At 34.9% G+C, this 22500-nt stretch overlaps 1 protein-coding gene across 1 annotated transcript in view; it reads right to left on the bottom strand.

Moving 5' to 3' along the window:
- The window catches only part of FOXP2 (forkhead box P2), a 286380-nt gene that overhangs the window by 6844 nt on the left and 257036 nt on the right, over positions 1 to 22500 (bottom strand). The window contains exons 16-17 of the mRNA XM_023760067.1: positions 21381 to 21450; positions 20444 to 20607 (exon numbers count right to left, since the gene is read on the bottom strand). Of these exons, the coding sequence (XP_023615835.1) occupies positions 20444 to 20607; positions 21381 to 21450 (234 nt within the window). The remainder of the gene's footprint in view (positions 1 to 20443; positions 20608 to 21380; positions 21451 to 22500) is intronic.

Here is a 22500-nt window from a genome sequence, read left to right as displayed (position 1 = left end):
GTTGCATTAAATTCACAGCACTGTACTACTATTGTAAGGAAAACCACTGTTGTTTTTAATTTCCAAGAAACTATTTATTGTCCTGCAAGAGAAATCCTATATAATAAAAGGCTAATATGTAAATTGTCCCCTTGACTGAGAGTTCAACTGGGAGTTCAACCAGGGGATGGGGCCCACTGGCCAACCACCCACAGCCCTTTCCCCTGGCCAGCCCCACCCCTGATTGCACCCCCCCCCATCCAGGCAGGCCAGCCATGTATAAATTCATGCACCAGGCCTCTAGTTACTAAATAAAATTGTAGTCCCCCCAAAAAACTGCTATTGATTAAAGAATAGTTTATAAATTTAAAAAGTAAAACATCTAGTATATGAATATGACTAATTTGTAGATACTATTTTACATGATGAATAAACTAATTAAAGATTACACAGTCAATTAGAAAACTCGAAAGGTGCAATTAGGAAAATACATACCACAGCGGTAGGCAGGGGGGTCAGGTGGTGTCTGTGTGTGTGTGTGTGCGTGCGTATGTGTGCGTGCGTGTGTGTATGTACACAGATGATTTCAGAATAGTAAAAGCCTGAAATCATAAAAACCGTTTTTGAGGATCATTTTAAAAGACAAAAGAAATTATTTTGACTAAAATATCTACCAACTGAATTCAACTACTTTGACTAACTGCTTCACTGAAGTAGCCAACAGTTTCAGTAAAATGACTGATGAACCAACTGGTTATTATGGTATCATGTAGACATGTCCAGAATTTTAAACATTTGTTAAATGTTTAATGTTAATTTTCCCAAAGCACTCTCTAATATATAGAAAATCAGATCTTCTAATATGGTTACTTGTGAAAGTTCATATTCACTTAATGACTCTTATTTTTAAAAATGACACTTTGATTTAATAATCATTATGAGTTGAATTTTATAATTTTAGGTTTTCCAGGTTCAATCTGGGACTCAGAACATTTGAGAGAATGGAAAACTCTAAGTTATGAAAATAATTAGAATAAACTCTTAAGGTTAATATAACAGCACCTTTTTCCTAATTAGGTCTCATACATGACCTGTGAATAATCAAAACTTTCAAGGTTAAATGGCTGAATATTTTAAAACAGATATTAAGAAGCTGGCAAGATATACACAGATATTGGCCACTGTTTTATGGGATTGCACTCCAACCAATTATCATTAGTTTGGGCATCTTATAATTTAGATTTGACCTCTCACGTAGTTGGTGTGTCTTCATGTTCTCAGGGCACTGAGAAAACCGAGGAGGTCTCCCTACTCTGACTCAGTTTCTAATCCCCTGTTCACTTCCATTGTCCCCTCAGCTGGAGCACTGCCAGATTATGAGTATCTGATTCATTTGTGTTTACCTTTCTTGTCTGCATTTTATTTGCATAAATATCCTGTGGGAAAGTCTCAAGGTGGATAAAGAGGAATAACAAACAATTTATTTTTAAAACACACAGAGATAATTTTTTAAAAAGATATCTATAAAGTATGTTCAGGTGCATTCTCAGAGAATTTCAATGTGCACAAAATTTATTTCATTATTTCACTGCCTTGCAAAAAAAAAAAAAAATCCGTCTGAAGTGAGACACAGGGGATGATACAGGATTAAGTTAAAACCTTAACCCTTCAGCCATTCTTAATAGCTAGAACTCAAACTACCCATGTATAACAGTATTTCTGAGTAACTTAAATTCCAGACTCAAAATATCATCCTTAAAGCATCATGTTCAGCTCCTATTCCAAGATATTTTATGCTGACTTAGTCTGTGCTTCCCTCTTCAACCCGCTGTGTGTCACAGAAGGTGGAATTCCCTTCTGGTCTTTGTACCATCTGTGCATACCCTGTCTGCCATTTAAGAGCCAGGCCAACATATCTTATCTACTTCTAGAGGGGGGTTTGTTTGGCCTGTCCAGCTTGCGCTGATCTGCTACTTTGACACACCAAAAGCATTTTTTCTTGATCATTCTGATACTCAATACTTTGAAATCTTTGAATCGAACACTGTATCAAACATAATTTCATTCAATATTCCTATTCTATAGATAAGAAAATGAGTGACTTTCCAAGTGGTATGATAAGTACACTGTTTTTTGGAACCTTGTTATTCCTGCTATCCTGTGTCCCCTTAATCACGAGTATTGTACTGAACTTTCTAGTGGTGGCTGGATTGTGTCTTGCCAACTAGACTATGAAAGTCACAGATTAGGAGAGCTATACACATAGCAAGCACCTCGTAAGTACATGTTGACTGAATAAATGATGTGCAATCAAGTCATAATTTCATTTGCAGTAATTCTAAAAAAAAAATTCCCTCTGGAATTAAGTATTCTTGGGATCCTTTCCATCAGATTAGTTTGTGAACAAGGTATCAGACCTGAGACAGGTGTAAATAAAATTTCTTTACTAAGATAAGCTAAGACCAAAGCCAATAATTATTAATGCTCAGGTTTCAACATCTGATTGCCATCAAAACGATGTTTAAGAAAGAAAGAAAAAGTAGGAAGAAAAGTTTAAGCATCCCAACTACCCATGCCTATAAATAAGTGAAAGTCTTTTCAATAAAAATAAAATTCTACCATGATTATCTCTACGTACATTAGGTTTCTCCTTTTTGAATCTCAAAGGGCTCCATGCTTTCCCTTTCCCCGTTGTACACCAACTCAAAAGAAGCGGCACACAAAGAAAACATGCCTTTGGTGAGTTGCAGGATGAATGAGAAATTAGTCTCTTCTGTGGTCATTAGCAGTGTCTTTCCCTCCTTGTCCCCATTACGGAATATGAAGGTCATCTAATTTATTTCCAGGAAAAAAAGTGGCTATCTCTACAGTGTTCATTTTTCCAAATTCTTCAAGGTACCGTGTGTTACAAGGATAATTAGATTTTCTTCGAGGAAAAATGCTCCCCTTCACCAAAGAAAACTCTCTGACAATTTAAATACAAGAAAGAAATCCCTTTAAAGAAACTCCCTCTCTACTGAGTGCTCACCAGTTCTTCCTATGTATCCTCTTTTCTAGTAGAATAATATAAAGACTTTAATTATCTGGGTGTGATTTAATACAATAAAGTTTACGTATTTAGTATTTTTATTAACTTGTAAGTCTAGTGTAAATAATACTGAAAAGTTTAGACACCTTATTCATACACTTCAGTCACACAGTTAAGTGGCTAATACATTGTTTAAGAATATAGCAGGCTTTGAGGATAAAATGCTTGGTTTTGAGTCCTGGCTCCTTTACTCTTAGCTATGTGGCCTGAGGGAAGTTACTTAAGGTCTCTGTCACTCTTTCTTTACTCTAAAAGCAGGAATAATAAAGGGCCTACTTTAAACAGTCGTTATGAGGATTAAATGATTATTTACATATGCAAACTTCTTGGAACAGTCTCTGGGTCATAAGTGATCAATAAATGGTAGAGACAGTCATGATGTAATCAAACCCTAAATCCTTTATGGAAGAAGGTATGGTATAAATACATGAATTAAGTTTTAAATATTGTATGAGTTTAACTAGCTCTAAAAATATTTTAGACCTTCTCGCAAAAAGAGATTTTTATTACTATAATAGGAAAATCATAAAACAAACATATATGTACTCCTCATAATACCATAATTATCCCAAAGAATTATTTATTGAAAATAAAAACACTGAGACAAAAGCCCAGGTCATGTCTCAGATCACTTTTGAATCAACAAAGTACATTTCAAAGTAGAATGGCCATCATCGAAATGCTCTGTAAAGAGTCCCTACACTTACTTTCCTCACCCATCAATCCCAGACCTCATCATTACCTTGTCATTAAAATCATTAACATACATGCATTGAATGGCCCAGGCCTATATCATATCTGTTGTACACATTAAGCTTATGCAGTCAAATAATATATTTTATGTTGGAGAAAACTTAAATAGATTAACTCAAAGTAGACTAAAAAATGGAAATTTTAAAAGACATAAGCAATCCTATATAATAAAAGGGTAATATGCAAATTGACTGAACAGCAGAATGACCAGCCGCTATGATGCACACTGACCACCAGGTGGCAGACCCTCAGAGCAAGAGCTGCCCCCTGGTGGTCAGTGTGTTCCCACATGGGGAGCACTGCTCAGCCACAAGCCAGGCTGATGGCTGGTGAGCACAGCGGCCCACCTTTCGCGGCAGCACTGAGGATGTCCGACTGATGGCTTAGGCCTGCTCAGAGACCCACCCCCTCCAGTATACGAATGTTGTGCACCCAGGGCCTCTAGTATGCATGTAAGCCTGATAGATAATACATTTTTCTGCCAAACATTCCTTTATAGTATGGATTGAGTAAAGTCCCTTGTATCTGTAAATGACATAAAGAGCATCAATCTCACTTGACCGAAAAAGCCAGTAACTTAATACCATTATCTTCTCTTGCCAATAATTAATTTAAAGTTTACTGTGTACCTTCTATATATAAGGCATGGTAGGAGCGTTTAAACATCTATCAAAGAACCTGCAGTCCAGCATGACAACAGTATGTACTTGAATAGCTACATGATTGCCAGCCAGAAGTATACTAAGAAAAGTAGCAATTAAGTAACAACAGAAGAGTTAATAGCAGGTAGAGATTATTTATTATTTGCCTCTAAGAAGGATCCCAATGTATATCATTAAAGACAGTAAAGTAAGAGCAAGTTTTGATGGACAAAAAATAAATTGTTGACTATGCAGACGATAAAACTCTTTCTGGATTTGAAGAAGATCTATGCTGGATGGTTCAAATGTTCATCATGCCATTCCCTCCCGCCTCATGTGAACGATTTAAGGGATTTTACAGATCAAACTGCAGTCCTTAGTAGAACCCCTCATAATAAGTAAAGTAGAAATTACTTTAAAAAATAGAATCAATTGTTTATAGGAGCAAAACAGATGATAACATTCGAAACATTGAGGACTTACTAGGCTTGTTTGTTTTTAATATGATCAAGGAAGAAAAAGAAAACTAGTGGAGTCACTGATTTTTTTTATTGTCTCATTTGTGAGATCTTGAATAAAGGATAATCAGTAGGCTTAGTTTTGATGTATCTTATGGCAGGAGTCTATGAAGTTTGGATTGGACAATCTCTCCAGCCATTCATTTATTTATTGAGCACCTAATACATACCAGGCAACTGTATTATTTCAGAAGAGTACACATTGGCACAGAAGGGCACATATAAAAGGTAAACATGTTTCCCTTAATAGTCACATTAATAGTTCTTTTAAACCTGATAAAATATGTCATAGTCCTTTAAGTGGGTGTGGAAATAACTTCATCTTTAATTTTAAAGCAAATTATCCATTTGGCAAATAATGGATAGCCTTTCAAACTAGAATCCAGACATTTATTTCAAACAGTATAACAATTTTTCTGCCCTTGAAACTAAAGATTTATAATTCAACTATTCCTTTTAATCCACTACTTATTATTTACTACGGAAAAGCCGTAATTTATATTTCCTGCTTAAAGATGGCATAGCCACCTCCTAATTTGATGTAATTTACACCTGGGAGAATTAGACAGCTATTTGGAACTTCTTTAGATAATTGGATAGAAAGTATTTAGTGATGGAGGGATGTCAAGTTTGTTGCTATTTTCTGAAATCGAGATACACAGTCAGCGACTTAAATCAAAGAACTTCTAGAAGGATAAAATTTTAATTATGAATAAAATCAGTTCAATAGACATTATGTGCAAACCACTAAGCTAGGATCTGATGTGGAAATAGGTTCCTGTTTTCATAGAGTTTTTCGGTTTAATAGAGAAAGACATATACTGTACACAAGGCAGAATGTGACCCACACCACAGTAGACAAAGTGCAATGAAAGAAGTGAGATAAATTCTGGCAACATCATTAGTCACTGCTCTATGAAGGAGGGGGTTGTCACTTCGGGTAGGTTTTGAAATATATGAAAATGTTTATTATGCAGAGTTGAGGAAAAGTGCATTCTGGCCTTGGCTGGTGTGGCTCAGTGGTTGAGCACTGACCCATGAATCATGAGGTCATCAGTTCGATTCCCAGTCAGGGTACATGCGCGGGGTAGCGGGTGCACAGGAGGCAGCCAATCATAGTTTCTCTCTTATCTATGTTTCGGTCTCTCTATTCCTTTCCCTTCCTCTCTTTAAAATCAATAAAAACATACTTAAAATTATAAAAATTAAAATAGATAATGACTTTTCATAATATATGCAATTTTGATAAATCTTTATATTTGTTGTTTTAATTGCTCAATGAGGAGGGGAAGCAAATATAAAACATTTGGGTATTAGAAAGTGAAAGATGGAAAGATATTAAAATAAATCTATCTATAGTCCTCATTGTGATTAATATGCTTGTATTGTAGTAGCAATGGCTGCATGCATAAAGACTTGATCTCTGAAAAATTTATTTTAATTTTCAGTTTATGTCATTTTAAAGAAAAACATATATTAAAATTAAATATAGTGGAAAAAATCTTGCATTTCCAGTAGATTTGATTAACAAAAAAGAAAAGAGGTAAGCCATTTTAAAAGTAGGGTATATGCCCTTGAGGGTCTTGCTCATAATACCCAAATAATTGGTGAATTTTTAAAATGTATACTCATTACTTACCTCTGCTTAATCTTAAGTTGAAAAATATGATTGCTATTTTGCAAGCAAAAACAGTTAAATGTCAATAATTTCATAAAGTTCAACCTAAAAGTCTATTTCTTGTGAATCCCAACTCAAAGGTACATCTTCCATAAACACTTTTCTGATTCCTGTTGTTCATGTGCATACTTAAGTCTCTGAATTCACCATTTGGTTACAAACCTCTTCATTCCTTTACTTGGTCTCTCTACTTATATACCTATCCATCCCTTTATTATACTTAAACCTCTTTATAGACACAGATTATCTATAATTTTCCAGCAGAGTATGTTGCACATAGTAGGTGCTCAAAAAATGTTTATTTAATTTAAATGAATGGAACTCATCTCTACTCCATTCCATCTGCCAAGCCTTTACTAGAAGAAAATGCAGAGTAGCAGTTGATGTTTATACTGTAGTTTAATCTTTTAGTCTTACAGCCCATCTTCAGCAATAGCATGAAGCACAACACAAACAGAGGACTAGCTGCATTAATAAACTGATTTGTTGACTAAAAAACAACTGTGTTGCATCTTCACTTGTGAAATTTATAAGTACCCAAATCACCCAGGGCAGAAGAAATCTTAATGCCTGCCTACATCCTAAAGCAAAGAGTCAAATTAGAATGGGCAAGTTTATCTTTTTTAGATTGTGGTCACAGTATATTTTCTAGAGGAATGCCAATTGTCTTCATTTTCTCCTTAATACTATTTTTCTTTAGAATAAGAAACATTAGGGATAAAGTTCTCTTAATCTGAGATGTTAAAAAATAATTTAAGTCAATAGACATTAAACTATAAAGTCACAGCAGTGTTTCTTACTTAGATGTCATCAAATGTAATAATTTATTTATATAGTGTCATCATTTATTAGAAACTCAGTGGCACAATGGAAATTTTATTGGCTTTCCAGAAATACAATATTGCGTAATACCATGAAACTAATGATAAAAATTGTGTCTTAAATGTTATGATAAATATCAACAAGTGCTATAAGGAAAAGCTTACAATTAATGTTCATAACTATAATATGGTCAACTTTAGGCAATGTAAAGTCAATTTAAACAAATATTGACAAGTCAAGACTAAATGTAAGACTAGATTAAAATTGTTTTTATGTGGTTACTCATTATAGGAGAGCCTTTATACCTTGTCTTCAGATAACCCTAGTTATTTGAGAAAATTGAATACATTTAACATAGTGTGCCACTGGAAAAGAGGATATCTTTATAACATCCTTTTATAAAGATATCTTTTAAAAAAATTGATAGAACATTTTTTCACCTTTTCCCTGCCCTAGCAAACTTGAAGGATATCACATTACTCATTGGATAATATTAAAATCCTGTCCTCAGAACTAGCAGGAGGTGCTGATGCTTCAATTTTACTATGGAAATGAATTTTATTTGACCCAATATAACAATCTTTAGCCAGTAAATGAACTTATACATACAGTACTTTTAGAAACATATTAAATCTATTGAAAAACCATGTATCTACTTCCCACTCATTACAGATTTGTTCAAGTCCTTGGTTTTAAAGTTTCTTGATCCTTACTTCTATTAATTGTAGTTTCAATACCTTTAATTTACATGGGGTATATTGGTTAACTCTAAGAAAATGTTTAAAATCATACGAATTCATCTTTATCTCTTATTTGTTATGTCCTACTTGTTGGTCAATGACATTTAAAAATATGAGAATACACTGAGTATTGCTATAGGCTAATGCTGTCCATTGATTTCCATACGTTTTGACTATTTCACAAAATAACATCAAATTTTTCTAATTAAAAGTTTTTCTAATTAAGAGTTTTTCTTTTAACTCTCTACAGTATCTATTTATGGTAGTACTTGCCACAGAGTTGTTGAATAAATAATGGTAACTAGTATGTAAGCATTTAAAAATCAAAGTATCTGATTAGCACTTTATCAATTTCATTTACATTTGCATACATTTTTAAAAATTTATGTATTGTCTCAAGTTTTACATATGTCTCCTTTTTCCCTGCTTGGACCCCTCCCCCCAAGCTATTCTCACCAGGGGCAAGCCCAGCCCACCGCCCCAGTGTCTGTGTCCATTGGTTACACTAATATGCATGCATACAACTCCTTTGGTTGCTCTCTAACCACCCTGCTCTCCTTCTAGTATTTAAACACAAAATGATATAATTATATTTGTCATTTATTGGTAGATTTATAAAAATGCCAGTTTTGTTATGTTCATTTTTATAAAGGCATGTTGAAATGAGAAACAATTTATGCTTAAACAGTTTTAATTTTGAAGAGATATTTTAGGTTAATATATCACAGAAATAAGCTAAGACATGAAACTACAGTTATAAATGGAAAAGGTTACTTTTAAAAGAAAACATTTTGTTGGTACTTTTAAAAATGACTTAATCTTAGGCTAAATAAATTATTTACTTAATTTTACTTAAGCTGTTTATTCTTTTTAAAAAAATCCTGATTTCTTACACTAAATTCTAGATTTTATATTTTAAATTTAATCACACATTAGAGAAATATTTAATTCTCTTACAGAAATGAATAAGAAGGGCATATATTTAAAAATAACTAGAATTAATATATCAATTAAGAAATTATAAAACAGATCTTTACTTGTATGGTTCAATGACTTTCCAATTTATTATTTTTTTAAGATTATTTTCACTTTTGTAAATTAAAATAACATTTACCACAATAATTCTAGTGTTGAGTGAATTGATCTTCGTTTTGATTTGCAATAGTTTGTATATAGCTGCCAATAAGACAGTAATCAGAAACACCACTCCAGTTCAACAGATAAAAATTGTGCTTATCTCTTGATGAAAAGGTAAATATTTCTCCTCCCAGAAATATGTCACCATTTTTAAAAGGGGGTAGAAAAATTGGAGTGAACAAATGATATCTCAATTCCATATAAACCTGTATAATTTGCTTTCTTCCGAATATAATTAGAAAATGTCCTACTAAATTTTCCATCCTTTTCACTCTGGCTAAGGATAAACAGTCAAATAAATTTCAATTTTGCTTCTTAAAATCAGCATACAACCTTAATCCTAATATACTTAATAAATCTCTTTACTCCCTTATTCAATTCTCTTTAAATATTCAGTCAGTGTTTAATTGCAATGGAATATTATTTTCAGATAATTATAATAAAATGTTCTCTTCTAAGATATATTGCCAATATTAAGGATGTGGCACACAATTCTATCTTATATCCTAACAGATCTGACTTTAAGCTTGAGTTACAAAGTTCCACTTAAAGATAATATAAAGTTTAAGAAACATGACAAAAAGGTAGATTAAGGTTAAAGAAACAATTTTATAAAGTGAATGTGGGTAGTCAGTTAGACAGATATGATTAGAGCAAGGAAGATGGGCCAGGTAGAGTAAGTCCCTAGGGCAGAAAGCTCCAGGTGCCTAGCAACTGGCAACACGGGGAAAACAAGGACCTCACCCCCAGGGTAACCTTTCCTCCCCTACCTATCTCAGGTCATGCCCTTTGAACCCCCTGACCTTTTATATTGCTTGTCTTCCGGCGTGGACTCTGCCCTGACCTTTCCTCCCTGGCCTGTTGCTAGTCATGCAGTAGGTCCCCTTGGAGGAGGAACAAGAGGCTGAAGAGTGGTCTCAGGAGATGCCCATGCAAGGCGCTTGCACCCCTCCCTTAGGCATTAACCCCTGGGGATAACATCCAGGCCTCGGTTGTGTTTCAGCTCCAGGTTCAGAAAAGCAGCAAAGCCAGACAAGCGAAGCCTGAGCCATGGCTCAGGATCAACTGCACTGACTGGTGCCCCCTGCCCTGGTACCGACCCAATCAGTAGACACCAAGACCCTCGAAGGACTCACCTGGAAAGGTCATGACTATTCTATTGAGATCCTTCCTTAGAACTCCCTCAAACCCCTACTTATATATCTATCTATATCTATATCTATATCTATATCTATATCTATATCTATATTTTATTTATTTTTTACAGAGAGTAAGGGAGAGGGATAGAGAGTTAGAAACATCGATGAGAGAGAAACATTGATCAGCTGCCTCCTGCACACCTCCTACTGGGAATGTGCCCACAACCAAGGTACATGCCCTTGACTGGAATCAAACCGGGGCCGTTTCGACCTGACTGGGGTCGTCCCTACCTCACGGGGGCCGTTTCAACCTCACCGGTCAAACCCCTACTTTTAAAAGCCCTAAAGACGGAGGCCCCAGGCTGGCTCTCCCTATGGAGCACACCAGCATCAATCCTCGCCCCGCTCCCCAGGCGCATTTCCTTGCCTCTCTCTTTCTGTTCAGCTGCGCGGGTCCTTCTTTTGCCTCCGTGACTTGCTCCCTGAGCTCACACAGCTCAGATAGCTCACTTCTTCCACAGCTCAATTATTCTACCTCTGTGGCTTTCTAAATAAACTTTGTCTTATAGTTTGAATCTTGGCTCTGAATTCTTTCTTATCCAGAACTGAAGTACCAAGGCCGCTGAACTGAGGACCAATTGGTGCCATTTTTGCCACCAACAGATATATAAAATATAGAAATTTATCTAAGATTTCTTCCCCCACCTTCAGCATTTGATAGTTATTCAAATTTATACAACATTCTTTAAAGAAACTGAATTGTACAAGATTTGAAGGCTCACTTACAAATGATTTCAGATAATTTTGCAGCGGTGCTAATTTAAAAACATAAAATTATTTCAGATTTCCCATTCTTTTTTTAAAAAATATGTATTTTTATTAATTTCAGAGAGGAAGGGAGAGGGAGAGACAGATAGAAACATTGATGATGAGAGAGAATCATTGATCGGCTGCCTGCTGTACACCCCCTATTGGGGACCGAGCCTGCAATCCAGGCATATGCCCTGACCAGGAATGGAACCTTGACCTCCTGGTTCATTGGTCAATGCTCAATCACTGAGCTATATCAGCTGGGCTTCCCATTCTATTTGATTTATAAAAGTGATAGCTGTGACCCAAAAGGCTGTAATAAAAATATAGATGTAACTTATTTGATTATTGATGAGTACAAATAAATTATGCCTAATCTCAGAATCAAAACAGTTTCCTCGTAGTTGATACCATTGGTACCATTCTTGTGCCTTGCAACAAACTTTCAACAAACATTTAGCTATGGATACAAGGGCCTCTATATTACTAACCCGTTGGCCAGAGAAATAAAAGAAAGCTAAATTATATCTTGACACTTGGGCATTAAGTCAGTTTTGCTTCTCTCCAAAAGCCCTTTGGTCCATTCATCCAAAAATTGTATTTCTGCTTGTTCTTGAACTAAGCTTGTCAGAAATGTCAGGATGAGTATATGGATGCACAAAATATATGTCCTGCTTCTCTCTAATTCCCTCTTTGATAACTTGGGTTCTGACTCCCTGAAGAATTTGACCTTGACCTCAAAGTCCTCTGATTAGACCCTATGGTTGTGGCTACCCTCCACCCCCCTTCCCCAAGTGGATCAACTATGTTTCTGGACAGTTGTCTATTTCCCTTTGCCAAATTGCCCTGAGGAAATGTGGCCCCTAAACTGCTGGTTCTTGGTGCAGCTGTCTCCTGGGTATTTCTACAGAGACGGTCTCCACCAGGATTACATAGGGTTCATATCATTAGGTCTGTCTAATTTCTGAGACTGGCCATTCTTCTGGAGCTATTTCTTTGCTCAAATCCTATATAATAAAGAGCTAATATGCTAATTAGATCAGACAGCAGAATGGCCTTCCGGAATGACCAGTGAGTGGAGGGTGGGCGGGGGGGAGAGGGGCGGAGCCATGAGGGCAGAGGCAGCCAGGGCTGCGAAGGCCTACCTTGTATGAATTTCATGCATCGGGCCTCTAGTTAAACCATAAGACTGACATAATGTTCAGTTTTCTCCTGAAATTATTCTCACTTATGCTCTGTTAGTTTTAAATTTTTAAAATATGTTTTTATTGATTTCAGAAGGAGGAAGGGAGAGAGAGAGAGAAACATCAATGATGAGAATCATCAATCGGCTGCCTCCTGCATGCCCCCTACTGGGGTTGAAGCCTGAAAGCCGGGTGTGTGCCCTGATCAAAATCGAACTGTGACTTCCTTGTTCAGGGGTCAACGCTGGACCACTGACCAAACCAGCCTGGGGAACTCTGTTACTTCTAAACATGAGAATGGAAGAGGGAGTAAAAACAGTATTTACCTTTCATTCTAAATCTGCCGAAGTATATCTGCCTTTGACCTGCTAATTAACATAAGGACCTTATATGTAAATTTATTGATAGTAAGATAATATTGTGTGTCCAATGATTACTTTTATTCCTGCCTTTGAAGTGTCTTGCTGTTACTCCATTTCCAGTCTTCAAAGAATAAGATGTTGAGCAAATTAAAGAATGTAAGTTTCCACTAGTTATATTAAACTTTTTGGTCATCTACTATTTATATAAATTATTTCATTCTGTCCTAATGAGAGAAACTGCTGCTAGAAATAGGAACCCTGAGATAAAGTTTTAAACTGTGTTTATTGGTGCCAAAGTATTCAAGTATATTGTGTTACTTATGTGACTGATCAATTTTAAATTCCACCAAAGTAGTCAAAATGCAGTGCTTTTAACATTTATTAAAATATAACATCTTATGTAAATTACCTTTATATGAAGTAATATTCTAAAATAATAGTCAACTTTATATAATAAACATCTTAGGTTATAAAATGCCTTTTCTTAACAATTACACATCTACTTCCCAAGCCATATACCAAAAGCTGAAGTTAAAATATCATATAGGTATGTAAAAACCTTCCATTTCCCCTGGTACTAGACATAGAGAAAAATTAATACTGAGTAGCAATATTCATTTTTCAACAATTCACTCAATGGTTCTTTGACCCCTATGGAAAGAACATTACTGAGGCTCAACTAGTGTTAGTGCAGATGAAGATGTACCTCTAACAACGTATCCTCCTTATATAGCAAACAGAAGCAGTAAGCTCCAATGCTGTCAGCTAAAAGTTTTCTGACCCACTTTGCCTAAATTGTGGGGATTCAGATCACGGATGTCAGATATCATTTGTACCGTTCTAGAAAAATCCTTTAAGACCCTACAGGAACCCACACATTTCCCCAATTGGCATGGTGGGGATATAACACTTTTCCGCTGAAGGCACTGCAGCTCTGGGAGGATCGTTTTTATTAAGAGGAACTAGAATGAGTTGTAGGTGCCACATATGGGGATTGGGATAATGTAAAAAAGAACCGCAGCTACAGAGCCACACTTGTAGCACCTAAAAAAGATAAGATGATAAAGAGCTCGCATAGTCATAAGTTCTCTACACTCACTTGGGAAAGAGATCTCAAAGCTAACTAGCAAAGTTAATGAAAATGTTTAGAGATTAAATAAAAATGGAATTAAGTCAGAACAAAAATTATGAGGCCCAGAATTATAGGAAAAAAAGGTGAGATAGAAAAATTGTGACAAGCTGTGAATTAGAAAAATCTGTAAAAACATAATGCATGTTTATGTTTAGAGCTTCCTAATGCATCTTAATGATCCAAATATCAGCAAAAATAGTGCAGGTTTAATAGGCATTTAGACAATGAGAGAGAGCACTCCACTCGCTCGAGTTGTCAGTCACTTTCAACTGCTTTGCTCTGAAATACAGAGCCAATTTCAAATGCTTTTGTCCACAGAGAGTGAGATCTGAGATCTGTAGGGATTTAATATAAAATATCACCAACCAAAGGTGTAGGGTTTTCAATTGTACATGCGCCTACAAATAGCAATTTAAGTTTTAAGGCAGCCAAAGAGAATAGAAGAAAGGTAATATTATATACTTGAATATTTTCATTATGTTTCACGACAGTTCACAATGCATATTAGATTTTCAATACCGTTTTACAAAGTGGGAGTCTAAAAGTCCCTTTTAGATGTCTTTGGTTGCAGAGTATTATTGCCAGGAGAGACTGAAGTTTCTTATTGGAATGATGATAACGACTGATGTTCTCAAGAGGCAGAGGATCCTGGAAAGATGACTGGGACATGCGATGTACAGAAAGTTCTGGGGCATGTGTTCAACATGTTAACCAAAAAGATGAATCTCCATTGCAGTCTTGAAAGAATACTGCACTACTAATTTCATGTGACGCCTGAGCCTTTTGACTTTCTTACCCTACATTTTTGGCTGCTAAGGACACAAAAAATGTGTTTTCTAGTCTTATATGAACCATATTAACATCTGAATCTACATAGAAGATCATTAACTCTCAAGCTTCAAATATTTGCTTGAGAGAGAGGGGAAATAATAATCACCGACTAATATAGAATATTAGCAAGTATAACTTTGAAATGTTATAGAGGCTAAGAGGATTCAGGCATGAAACAAGAATTCATCTGAAAACTCAACAGTAGGAGACTCTAATCCTCAGAAATGAGAAGAACATGACAAGGGAAGGCTTTGTGTATAAAGCCTTCAATACAAAACCAGCTCGGGAAGAACATTCATTTTGATCTCTAGAAACAGAATTTGAAAATAAAAAGAAATGGGAATCGTGTTTAACATTTTTACAAAAGAAAAATAGGCAAACCTGAACCAGCTTATTGAGAGTGGGGAGAAACAATTGCTTAATAAGAAAGAAACAACTGAGTTGAACTAAATATGGCGGGTACATCATTAAATTTCTCTTTTTGCCTCAGGTTTGGAAAGAGACAGGAAATGGATTGATTCTGCCAGTAGGAGTTCACCTTCCAGGTCTTTCTTCTCTTTTCATTCATTTAAGTCGAACACATGGGAAAAGAGAATACACTTAAATTATTTCTGCCTGAACACATCATCAATCCTAATTCTTTAAGTGGTCCTTTTAAGAGGCAAACATCAATATAAAATAGAAATCTAAAGTAATTTTATCTATATTCTATAGAACTCTGAAAAGTCAGGCAATCAGGTATATTGGCACTGAAGTACATAAGGGAAGAGTATTATAAATTGTAATGATACTCAGCTCAGACTCTTAAGGAAGTATTTGTTCAGACCATGATGGCTCTAGAACTCTTTCAATAGCAGTAGAAACTCAAGATTTTAAAAATATATTGATTAAAAAGGGTCAAATAAGTTTCAAAAATCTATTTAGAATCTATATTATCCCACCTGGCTTCAACCTGTCCTACTTCTTGCTAAAATCCACTTAGCATTCATCTGATTTATAGTGCAGTGATCCCAGTATATTTATTTCTTTTTCAATTCACCTTTAATAAGATAAATAAAATTTAATGAGTGCTGGGAGGATAATCATAAATGAGATGAAAGGGCCAGCCTCTTTCTAGTCACATAAATTAGGATAGCTATAAAATATACCAACTAATTAAAATAAAATTTAAAAAGTGTACTCTACCAATATTTAGAAAGATCTCTTTGCTCCTTTGTAAAATGAACACTGCATTTACTTATCCCTTCTTCCTAAAATCTCTTGTTCTCCCTTCTTCTTCAGAGGTCTAAGACAATCTTGGATTTTAATCTTGTATTTCTTTGTGAAGTCGACCCATTTCAAGCTAGACTGTCACCTCCCACTTAATTCTTCCTAATCACTATCAGATGGCTATTGAATGCTTACTTTGTGTTCTATGAGGTGGTAGGCATTTATATACTATAATTTCTCTAAAATATCATCTCTGTCCTTAAGTTAGGGATATGTGCAAAATGATCACCCACACATGCACACACACAGACATGCTCTCATGCACACGGTTAGTTCCAGGAATAAGCCCTTCAGAAGAGGAGGAGAGTGTGGGTTCTGACAGCAAACTTACTTGGGAAAATAGGACTAGGCCCTGAAGGAAAGATGGGATGTAGGTGAGGGAAAGAAGATGAAAAGCAAAAAAGAAAAGAGCAGAAAGCTAAATAGTTAAGGCAAAACAAATGTACTAAATAGTTAAGGCAAAACAAATGTACTAGTTTAGAGTAGAAGTTGGAGTGGAGGGAAAGTTTTCAATGTGGAGCATCAAAATGAATAATATGGATGCTAACATGGTATCTCTTGTTTTCCAAAAATAACTTGTAAGAAGCACTAATCCATAGCTATTCTCTTCTAAAGCTTCAAAACATCTCCATCAATCTCAGGAATCTTTCTATATTTTACCATATAAGATTTTGCCATTTTGGAGTTGAATGGAAAGACTAAAATAAAAGTTTCAGTTTTGTTTTGTCCTGAATCTTAAGGATATTTAGTTCTTTGATTCAGCAAATAAATGCTAAACTCATCATTTTCCCTCTTGAACCTCTCCTCCTGTGTCCATTCTTGTTCTTTTGAGCTTTTAAAGTTTCTGTGACCTCTCCCAATTTTCTTCTTTGTCCTCAGCATTCCATTGGTTGTCTTGTTCTAGTATTTCTCCTTACAGCGCTTCTGGTATCAATTCCTGCTCTTCATGCACAGTCTTGTACTTAAGTCAGATACTACATATTACAAGATTACTTCTGTTTCCATCTTTCTCACCTCCAACATATCCTACTATACATGAGCTTCATGCAGTCACAGTTCTTTCAGTACACTGTCAGATTACTTTGCCTAAACGCAGCTCTGATACTGTGAAGCTCAAGCTCATTACATTCACAGGCTCCATACTGGGGAAAATAAAACCCATAGCTTGATATTTAAGACATTCCACAGTCTAGTCCCACTTCATATATTCTAAATTCTACTTTACTTTTAATACTCTAAATTCCTATCAAAACTAAGAATCAATTTTTTCTAGGCACATATCACAAGTTCCTGTTCTGGGTTGATATTATTCTCTCTTTTTGAATTGTTAATTGTGTACAACCTTAGATTACACCATTTTATATAAAAAAATTTCTTATCCTGCTGACTCTAGCTGATGCCTACCATGAAGCCAGGCCTCGTATTGTTTAAACTTCATATACCTTACTTCATGAATTATAAGAAGATGTGGGAGGAAAAGAAAAGTGATTGTCTGGTAAACTTACCGCATGCTTATGAAGTGCCATTAAAATGGGAAGTATTTTAATATTGTTTATAGTCTCATTTACAATAACAATCGGGTATTACAAGAGGTAATATGAACCAGTAAATGTGTACACAGCACTATGAGGGACACACAGAGCAATTATTATGCTTCAGGCACTCATTTCATTTGCAAGTATTCTGAGAGGTAGGTATTATTGCTAACCTCATTTTCAGCTGAGAGAACTGAGGGGAAAATGAATCCTATTCAGCTATTAAATGCTAAATCTGGGATTGGAACCCCTGTAATCTGTACTACTGATACCACCAGACTTTTCTGGGTCTAGTTTCTAATTGCATCCGCATAACTATCCCCCTCCGAAACAACAACAACAAGTACCATGACTTCATTTCAGGACACGTAAGCATGCTTTTTAAATGGTTCATAAAAATTCTTCCATTTCTGTTAAATTTTCAAATTCAATTATATGCAGCCAAATTTTGATTGAGAGAATTAGATAATATTTTTCTTTGGCTTATAATGTACATAAAATGTCTAACAAATTCTTTAAGTGAAAGTTTCTAAACACTCTATAAAGATGAAAATATAAAATACTGAAATGAAATTCTATCAACAATATTTGACATCTTATATATAAAAAGTTAATAACAGCAGAGACTGATGAAAAAATGAATGTAATTCAATGTTTTCCATGATAATTAAAAGTTTGATTATAATTTATATAAATTAGAAAAAGACAAGATTTGGATTTCCTCTAATTTTTCTCTTTTCTGAAATCAATTTTTAATAAGCTGAGGGGAACTTTCCTTTTATCTCTCTAAGAAAAATACATAAAAATATTCAAATATTGCATAAATGTACAGTTTGTTAAATGAACATTTTAATTTTATAAAGCCATAATGGCAGGAAATCAGGCATTATATATACAATTTTTACATATCATTTTAAACATAATATTTTCTTTTCTGACATATTCCACAATTAAACTGTAGCTAAACTAATAAAATGAAGAACCTAAAATAGTAATTACCAAATGAGGAATATTACAACCCTAAAAATGCCATAATTTAGCCTCATATTATCTTAAGTTCTAAAAAGATAATGTTTGATAAACTACTTTATTGCATCATTATTTTTAATTTTAATACCATCACATTAAAAATACTTCTCTACATGTTCTCTATATATGGTCTAGAACAACTATCTACTGCATCCTAGCAAAAGGGAGTTGTAGCAACAGCTTAAATACTTTTATTATGAATGTCATTTCTCTAAACTAGGTCTTTTCTTAATGGGGGAAAACAGGCTCTAACTCTTGTTTGCTCTTTAAAATTGTATTGTTTTAACATTAGCATACTCAGGAGAACTGAAAGTAAAAGGCATGCAGCTACCCTCCGCCTGGCTCCAGGATAAAGCAGGAATGGAAAACTTTTGTCTGATTGCTCACTTTCCTTATTTTACTGTACTGCTATTCTCAAGAGCATATATTCATGTTCTTGCTTCTTCGAGTTTTATTACTGCTTTTGTATTATTTAATACATCTAAAGACACTTCCAAAAGACAAATTTTTCCATTTTGAAAAAGTCATGGTTTCGAACCTGATGAAACACATTAATGTTCACAGTGCGTTTTTCAAAAAGGTGATAGAATAAAAGTGCTATAAAGCAATTAGGTACATGATCTGAAAGACATTAATATGTCAAGTAGAATAAGATGTTTTAAAAGTCAACAAAATAAAATTCTGTGAAACCAGACACATATAAAGATCACATTTCTCTTTCAGATCTTTGACTAGATACTTAATTCAAACATAGGTGGAGAAAATATAAAAATGAGAGAAAGTAATAAACTTACCTCAATAATTTAAAATTGGAAGTATATAACATTTAACTTTAGGAAGTACATACAGACATAAGTTATAATTCAATATAACAACTGAAAGGTGTATATATATATATACACACACACACATATATACATATATATATACATATATATACATATATATGTATATATATATTTCAGATTCTGATTTTTCCCCCCTGAATTCTAGGTACTCCCATAGTCTGTACGTTTTAATAAACAAGAAACTGATATGGTTGGCCTATTGAATAAGCCCAGGCATTTTTAGAGTGTTATACACATTTCTGAAATTCACAAAACATCAATTTTTAATACATCTACTCTCTCAGCTCCATTAAAAGGATGGTAGGGGAAAGATTTTAGAGTAATTAATGATATAGTTAGCTGCTAAATATTAATAGGAATCGTAGTCTTGCATAAAATATAACGTATAAACCTTGCCAATACAGACGCACCAGTAATTAAAGTTGAATATGTAATTACACTGATTAATATGACAGGCAAAAAGTTACACTTTACTGGTTTCTATGTAAACTGTGGGTAACAGTTAAACTTTGCATTTTATGGTTTATAAAAATGGGCAATATCTTGACTACAGTTCATAAATGGTTTAGAGACCTGCAATAGTAGTAAAAATTATGCCAACTTGCTCCATCATAAATATTCTTACTGCACCATGCAAACCAAACTGTGATAATGATCCATAAGATATAGAGTCATCTTAGGCACTGCTTTACATCCCAGAGAATGTTCGTTGTGTTAAGAATTTGTAGGGAACTGTTACTACAATAATTATGGGACATTGGAGAGATTCTAAAGATTCTTAAATTTGATTTGGATACACATATTCACATCATGAACATGGTGCAATTTAACTCCACTTAAACTTGTACTTTTTACTTATACATCATTCGAATCTTCAGAAGAATACTCAATTTTAGGAGCCTATGAATATAAGCTCTTCCTTTTATGGAAACTGCTAACCACACTTACATGTGTGGCTGAGGCGAGCAGCCCGGACTGCTGTTCCCGTTGCTGTCCATGTGGTCCAGGGAGCCGTTGAGATCCTCGTGGACAGCCTGGAGGAGGCCGCTGGACGCGTTATTGATCAGGCCGGGGTTACTGAGCAAAGGCAAACTGCTCTCTGCCAACGCAGCCTAGTGACATGAAGAGGGTGGAAAACGGCTTGTGAAATGCTCTTTAAAATATTTTTTAAAACATAAACATTCTTTTAATGGGTTTGAATCATGGCGTGGATATTTTAGAAGCATGTAAATAAAACGCACGGAAGGACAAAGATTTCTAATGGGCAACTCGTGGCAGAGACACCAAGCAAATGAACTGAGATGTGAAAATATGGAGGAATAGTTCTCCCAGAAAACTTTTTTACTCATGTGTTAGCCTTCCACATAATGAAATGCTGTATCCTCACTTGTAGCGAGAAACTCCGAGATAATATAAGCAGTTGCTCGGCTTTTTAAAAATGACCAGAACTTAACTCAAAATAAAGAAGTCCTGGCATTTGCCGCCTCTGCATAAAAATTATATATTATAATTAAACTTTAAAGTTTTTGCCACAAGCACCATGTTCCCCAACACTATGATGTGAAATCATTTATGACAGCCTGGATAAATATTAATGCATAGCCACATGCATTTGCAAAAGCTTCTATCAATCTAGCATTTGCAGGAAAACCGAGTATTCCAGATTTTGCCACAGGGTGTCCTTCTTGCTTCTTCACATCAAAAGTATCTTGAATTAGAATCAGTGCTTTCTACAGTACTAGGTACTACAACTTACTTAGATGATAAACCAACTATTAAGAACAATCACAACCCCGCCTATAAACAAAGCCATGACCAAAAAGAAAAAAAAAAGCCAAAACATTCTAATACAAGGACAATGGAAAGGGGCATTTAATGCTATTACCTGCAAACTGGCATTAAGAGCTGCTCCATAGCCTAAACTGGTAGGTATATTTTTTACTAAGGTTGGGCTTCTGGAAGAAAAAAATATAAAGATGATTTTTAAGTTAAAATAGAAAATACTGGATGTTAATAATCTCAGGTAAAAAGTATGTTCTGGCCTGTTTGCTCCCACTGCTAGTCCAGAGGGGATGGATCTCAGGCCAAAGAAATGAGGTAATAGAGTTCAAATATATAATTCTCTATATACTATATAGTGACTTGGTCAAGGAATATAAAGAATGAAATTTAGACTGTTGTGTTCAAGCAAATGGAAGCATGACCTGTTTCTAGCGACGTGAGGTTTTATTTCCTCTCAAACCCCACATTCCTATAACATTTTAAAAATATAATATACAATACAAATACCAATCTGATGCAACCAGGAAATAATTAATGGTTAATTTCTAGAACATTATGAATTAACATAAAAATTACCATAGTTAATTAAGTGACAACATAATGGATTAACTATTTCTTGAATACAGAAATGAGGACATACTTGACTACAGAAACCAAAAGCGAAGGGCCAATAGTAAATAAAATACATTCAAGTCATGTCTTCACAGAAGGCAGCAATGGTTTGGGGAGCACGGAAGTGCTACATGGAGTTAATTCATTAGGCACAAAATGTGTTATATTTCCGACTTATGTTTGGCAGCCTTGTTCTCTAGATAAATAAATATTGATTCAAACTTCCCAGGCAGTCCTTTTCTCACACTGCCATAGCTTGATCATCTTAGCAGTGAAGAGGTAGCTGGCATGGTTGGGGGGACAGCAGGGTGGGACCAAGTACTAAAGTTCAGCCTGGAAAATAAAGAGTACTTGAAAAACAAAACCACCAGTTTTGTAATAAAACCTTTTCATAAATTCTTTATGGCAAGGCACTTTCAGGAATACCAGAGTCTGAAAAATTAGCTTTATTTAAAAAGACCCTTTTGTGCTCTCTGAGAGGTGATAGCATTGTATAAAAACATCAGGTGTCTCCATTTAGAAAGCATGCTCTGTCCTGGAAGATAATTTTTTTTTTAATACAGATAGAATGCTGAATTGGTGAGAACAGTCACCAAAAAGTTTTGTGATAA

The sequence above is a fragment of the Myotis lucifugus genome, unplaced genomic scaffold (genome assembly GCF_000147115.1).
Source record: "Myotis lucifugus unplaced genomic scaffold, Myoluc2.0 scaffold_171, whole genome shotgun sequence".
Classification (NCBI taxonomy): domain Eukaryota; kingdom Metazoa; phylum Chordata; class Mammalia; order Chiroptera; family Vespertilionidae; genus Myotis; species Myotis lucifugus.
This window is presented reverse-complemented; position numbering and strand designations above follow the sequence as displayed.